The sequence below is a fragment of the Typopeltis vanoorti genome, chromosome 17, assembly GCF_054136105.1.
Source record: "Typopeltis vanoorti isolate ZY-2024b chromosome 17, IOZ_Tvanoo_1.0, whole genome shotgun sequence".
NCBI classification, from domain to species: domain Eukaryota; kingdom Metazoa; phylum Arthropoda; class Arachnida; order Uropygi; family Thelyphonidae; genus Typopeltis; species Typopeltis vanoorti.
The window spans coordinates 28,184,525-28,190,524 of NC_143565.1; the positions used below are offsets into that span (position 1 = coordinate 28,184,525).

At 35.5% G+C, this 6,000-nt stretch overlaps 1 protein-coding gene across 1 annotated transcript in view; it reads left to right on the forward strand.

The window, feature by feature from the left end:
• Nubp1 (NUBP iron-sulfur cluster assembly factor 1) overlaps positions 1-4,750 on the forward strand; it is a 192,854-nt gene extending 188,104 nt beyond the window's left edge. Inside the window, exon 11 of the mRNA XM_090406875.1 lies at positions 3,887-4,750. Coding sequence (XP_090263001.1) covers positions 3,887-3,930 — 44 coding nt within the window. The 3' untranslated portion in view covers positions 3,931-4,750. The remainder of the gene's footprint in view (positions 1-3,886) is intronic.
• The last annotated feature ends 1,250 nt before the right edge of the window (positions 4,751-6,000 follow it).

A 6,000-nucleotide genomic window follows, 5' to 3' on the forward strand; every position in this document is an offset into this window, starting at 1 on the left:
ACCTCTGGGAAAAGTCAAAAATGGTTGTCTGAAAATTTCTACGACTTCACCAGTCCAAATGTTTGGCCTCCAAACTCCCCAGACCTTAACCCCATGGATTATTTTGTATGGGGCGCAGTTGAAAAAGACACCAATCGCACTTCCAGTAATACAAAAGCCCAGTTAATGGATAAAATTAAAACAGTTTTTGCGGCCCTTCCCAGGGAGACTGTAGCATCAGCTTGTTCGAGGTTCCGAAGCAGAATTGAAGCTGTGATCGATGCTAATGGTGGTTATTTTGAGTAAATCTTGTTGATAGTATTGTAATTAACTCTGCCTGTAATGTTTTTTTGTCAATTCATTAAATTTAATAGATACAAAGAAGATTTTCTTTTTCCTTACGAAACTGTCAAATTTATCCCGAACACCCTGTAAAAGTGTCCTATTATTATATATATTCATACCAGCTGTATATCCATGACACCTCTAACTAACTTATAATAGTACAGAAATTATATTCTTGTTTTAATCCTTTACCAAAACAAAAACAAAGTTTGCAAGTGAAGTATCTTCATGACTAGGCTGCATGTATGTAGAGGCTCTTGAATTCATATCAATTACCTTAGTATCCCATAATGCACTGCACACTTCTTTATAGATGTGTATTGAGATCTCATCGTTGGAAGCTAAACCCAAGAAGATCATCGTCATTGTTATTTATAATTTTACAATTATAAATAGGGAAACTAATCAGAACAAATAAGTAGTCTGTGTACACCAAGATAGGACTTAGAGGTTCTTATGACGTGAAGGAAAACCAGGCTTCTCTGTCATATGCTAATTGATGGATCTCTGATGCTGAGAGTTGGGGAGAAATGGGGAGAATATTGCTGATGTATTTCCAATATTGAGTTCGGGATCTGCCTCTTTTTCTTTTTCCATCTGTAGGGGCATAGAGGACCAGAGCCTCAAAAGGTGCAGAAGGTGGATGTCTGAGTTTGTGGCCAATTGGCATCATTAAGGGAGCTGCAGAAAAAGAAAAAAGTCATGAAGGGAATATGAAGAAAAAAATGGTCAACAAGTCCATGAGTAATACAAGGCATGGGTAAGAAGTGTGTATGGTAAGGAAGGCCAAAGATAATTATGAAAAAAGATGGCTGATGAGGCCGAAGGAAATCCCAAAGAATTTTTTTTTTGCTATTTTGTTGGGCAAGTAAAAGGAAGAATGACTAAAGAATAGAAAGGTGACTTTAATGAGTGCTGTTAATAGTGAGGTAACAGTAGCAAATGAAATAGTTGAGTTACTGAGGGATCATTTGCTGATATATACAGTTCAGGTGGAAATAATCCAGGGCCAGATATGACATTGACTGATGAGAGAATACAGATCAAGTGGAGGTGCTTACAGTATTGCTGCACCTTAATGCAAACACAGCCATGGAATTAGATGTCATATCAGCCCACGTATTATGAGAATGAGCAATTATTGGCACTGATGTTTAATTTCATCAGTGCCAATACCAATTTGAACTGAGGCTGAAATTGACCAAGATGTTTATTTTCAGCCTCAGTTCTGGGAAGGTGTTGAGAGAGTGAGAGAGTATATGTGTGTGTGAAAAGCAGATAAAATAGTTCCACTGCATAAAGGAGGCCCCCAAGGTTAAGGAACTAGAGAAGGTAGTAAAAGACAAAATTTGGGACTGATTGAAGAGGAATATGATATTTTATAGGAGACAACATAGTTTTGTAAAGAGTAGGTCTTAACTTATTAATTAGCTTACTTTTATAATAAACTGATAAATTATTTGCCTAAAGGAAATGGCTACTCAGTGATACTGCTAAATTTTGCAAAAGCATATGACAAGAGAGTCCACATGGAACTCAGCAGCATAAGTTGGAGCAAATTGGAATGGATATGAAGCTGAAAATTTGGATAAGAGGATGGCTGATGGACTGGGTACACCATTGGTTACCCTTCTTTTTGAGACACTGCTCTATCATACACAACTTGCTGATGTCATTCAGAGAGCCAGTCTCTGATCCATCTAACAATATACTATACATTTCCATCGTCTGCAGCTTGTACACCAACTTATCATGTGGACAATCTATCAAATCTTTGTAATATCACTGTATATTATTATTATTATTATTATTCAGGCCTCCAAGGAGTCAAAAGACTCATCGAGGGAGGTCCTTCCTAAGACATAAAGTCTGTCAAGACTCATCGAGGGGAGGTCCCCCCCTGAGAAACACAAAGTCTATCATACTACTCTTTAAACTCACTGACCGTTCTCGCTCCCACCACTCCATCAGGCAATGCATTCCACGGCTCAACCACCCTCCACACAAAGAAACCACTCCTTACCCTCTTGCTCACAGTTTCCTTTCGTAACTTCCAGGGATGGCCTCTTGTCATCACTCCTTCCTGCTGTTCAACCAAGCGAAAGAACTCCCCAGTGTCAACCCTGTAACCACCTCTCAACAGTTTAAAAGTCTCAATCATATCACCTCTCCCTCTTCTATCCACCAAACTCTGCAGTCCACATTCTCTCAGCCGATCCTCATAACTATCCTTGTACAGTCCTGAAACCATCTTTGTATCCTTTCCACAGTTAATTTATCCCCTTCAAATCCTGGGGACCAAATCTGAGAACAATAGTCCAAGTGTGGTCCGATCAGAGACTTATACAATGGAATGATAACCCTCTTATCTCTGCAGGTCAGTGTCCTTCTCATAATAGCAGCAATCCTCTGTGTTACCTTCACCACCTTTGCAATATGTCCCCTAAACTTCAGGTTTCTATCAATCATCAACCCCAGATCTCTTGTCTCCCCTACTTCCTCCCATATGATTCTTCCTTATCTTGCACACTCATCACCTTGTCATAAAATGCAAATAAATTGCTAAAACAGGACCTACCCTTCACAAATTCATTCTATCCATCATAAAGAATACTATGTCCATCAATCCAATCTTGTATTCTATTTGTAACCAATCTCTCCAACACCTTGACTACAACTGCAGTTATGCAGATTGGTTTATAATTGGAAACTTCTGTCCTAGAACTATGCTTGCAAAATGGTACTATTTTGCCTTCTTTACTTTTTAGAAAAATCAGGACTGTACAACTGTGTTAGAAATAATTATTTTAATTTCTCAACGTTTTGATCTTCATATTAAGGACATCATCTGCAGTATGCACATATATATACAGAGACAAGCTATATTAAATTTCACACAGTATGCTGAAGAGAAAATGATTTGATCAGTAGATTAACCATTGATCAAATCATTGTCTCTTTAGCAAACTGTGTGAAATGTAATATAGTTGTCTCTGTATACATATATGTGTGTGTGTGTGTGTGTACTCCAGATGATGACCTTAATGTGAAGGTCGAAATGTCGGGAAATTAAAATAATTTCCCGACATTTCTGCCTTCTTTCAACTCCTTAGGAACTGTACCCCACTGCAGGACTTTCATTAAATAAGCAGATCAAGGAGATAACTAACTGTTATGCATAATCATATAAATTATATATAAATCTTTGTAATAGCAACCTTTCACAATCTGGCAATTTACATAGTTTTTACTATGAGTGTTACTTCTCTTTTTTTGCATTAGTGATGTCTTCTCAGAAGTCAATTATATTACACTGTTTGCTTTTCTCAAAGTGCAATGTTAATTGTATTATGATTCAAAGATTAACATGCAGCTGTCTCAATTTGATGAAGAGGGTTGGAGTCTAATTTTTTGATAGCCAGTATTAAGTGCTAGTATGGTATGTTTTAGATTTGAGAAATTTTGTTTATTTTTGTACTCTCTCACATTTGTGAATGACTTAGATTCAGTTAAATCTGATATTTAATGACTCTCTCTTTTTCTTTCTTTCTTTATTTTTTAGAAATTATTGAATGCTTAGATGAAGAGAAAATGGAAATTAGCTGACAGAGTGTTCCATCTTGATCAGATCAGAAGGGAAATAAAACAGCTTTGCTTACAAAATTAGTATATGTAACTTACATATGTTTTAAGACAAAAAATTTTTTATAGTTTTTCTCCTTTTTTGCATTTTATGACAATATTTTGCTTCAGAAAAAAGTTTCATTATAATTTATAAATGACTACTTGACTAATATTTGAAGGATACCTAAAACTGTTGAAAGTCAATTCTGTTCTGATTTTGGCAAACACATTCATTGTAATAAGATTCTAAAACATTCCAGCTGAAACTCCATATCAACAATGATGTTTTAAAGAAAATTCATTATAACAAACTATTTCTTTAATCTCTACAAGTTTGCTAAAATTCATTGTAGTAAACTTAGAGGCAAAAATTTATATTTATCCTGAGTGAAAACCTAATACTGTGGATGTCCATTTACCATGGCTTTTTGGGACCAGCAAAAAATGTCTTGGTGAATTTCATAATTTGCAAGCAGTGAGGGTTCACCTACACATGCAAAAGTTACCTGAACTGTTACTCTGTGTTGCTATTATAATGATATATAGATGGTGCTTAGAATGATATGTGCTTTTAATAATAAAAGCACATATACACACATCTGTATGAACTCATTAGTGTGACCTAGAATTTTTCTCACATTTCTGGTTCACTGTAACTTGCATAATATTATCTTGCTGTCTGACATAAGATGAGATGAAAAATTAAAGGGTTGTTCTTTCACTCCAAATAATTGGAAACAAAAACAAATGTAACTAATGTATAAATATGTAAACAAAATTGAATAAAAATTTGATGACTTAACAAAAATACGAGTGCACATTCTATTTAATATCTGTTTTGTGGTGTGAAATCTTGTGGCTTCAGTGTTTAACTTCTAAGTACTTAATTGCTTTAAATCAGAAAATCACATTAAATTCTGCAAAGGGAAGATTTTTTGCAAAAACATCAGCGTCATCTTCTTATCCCTCATAAGTTCCTTGCCCAAAAAGAGTCATGTAGAAAAACAACAAATCCATTTTTCTTCAAACGGCACTAAAGAAATGAAAACTGCTTTGCTTAAGTGTTGTCCAACTGCTGTTGGACCAGATAATATCCATATGAGATGGTAAAACGTCTGTCAACATCATTCGTGGATTAGCTGTTGCACCTTTACAACAGAATTACAACAGAGCTGTGTTTTGCTGGCGTTGAAGTTGATGTTATCCAAACCCCACTAATGAATCTTTTGAAGATTGAAATTTAAGGTAGTACAGGTTAGAGTTTTGGAGGTTGTGGTGATTTGTGTTTTGCAGGATTTGTCAAATGAAAAGAAGTGTAATTGTCATAAGTAAAACTGTTTACTGGATTGGCAGTACAGTACAGTGCAGTGCACAGTACTGTACTGGGTTGGCAGTCAGCTGGAGTAGATCATTTATATAGGAGGAGGAAAGGAAGAGGGTGGGCAGGCAAGGGAACAGAGCCTTGTGGAATACCAGCAATAATTGTATAGATAGAAGGAGCCATCCACCATCACTTGGATTGGGCATCCAGCCAGAAAGCTGGCTACCCAATTGTAAGTCACGGGACAGACCGAATGATGAGAGTTTTCTTAATAGACCTTTATTACGGGAGGCCCGCCAATATAAAGCTGCTTGGAAGGAGTTAAGCTGTTTGCTAAACAATCATTTCTTGTTTACAATTCAAAATGTTTATACAAAGTCTTGTTTTGTTCATGCAATACACTTAAAATAGAGTTCGTGCAATATTAAAATTTGAAGTTTTATATGCGTAATATCAATTAGAAATTAATTATTAATTATTTTCAGATATTTTTGAGACATACCATTAATCACAATGTCAAATAATTCAGTTAGAAGAAGAAAAGAAAAGCTATTTCTTTAGAAACTAAAATCCAAATTTTAGATCGTTTAGCAGCTGGAGAAGGTTCAACATTCTTAGTTAAATATTTTGGATTGAACAAAGCTACCATGAGAACGATTAAGAAAAATGAAGAGGCCATTAGAAAATCTGTTCTGTATGGAACAAAATTAGGTGCCAAGTCATCATTGTAT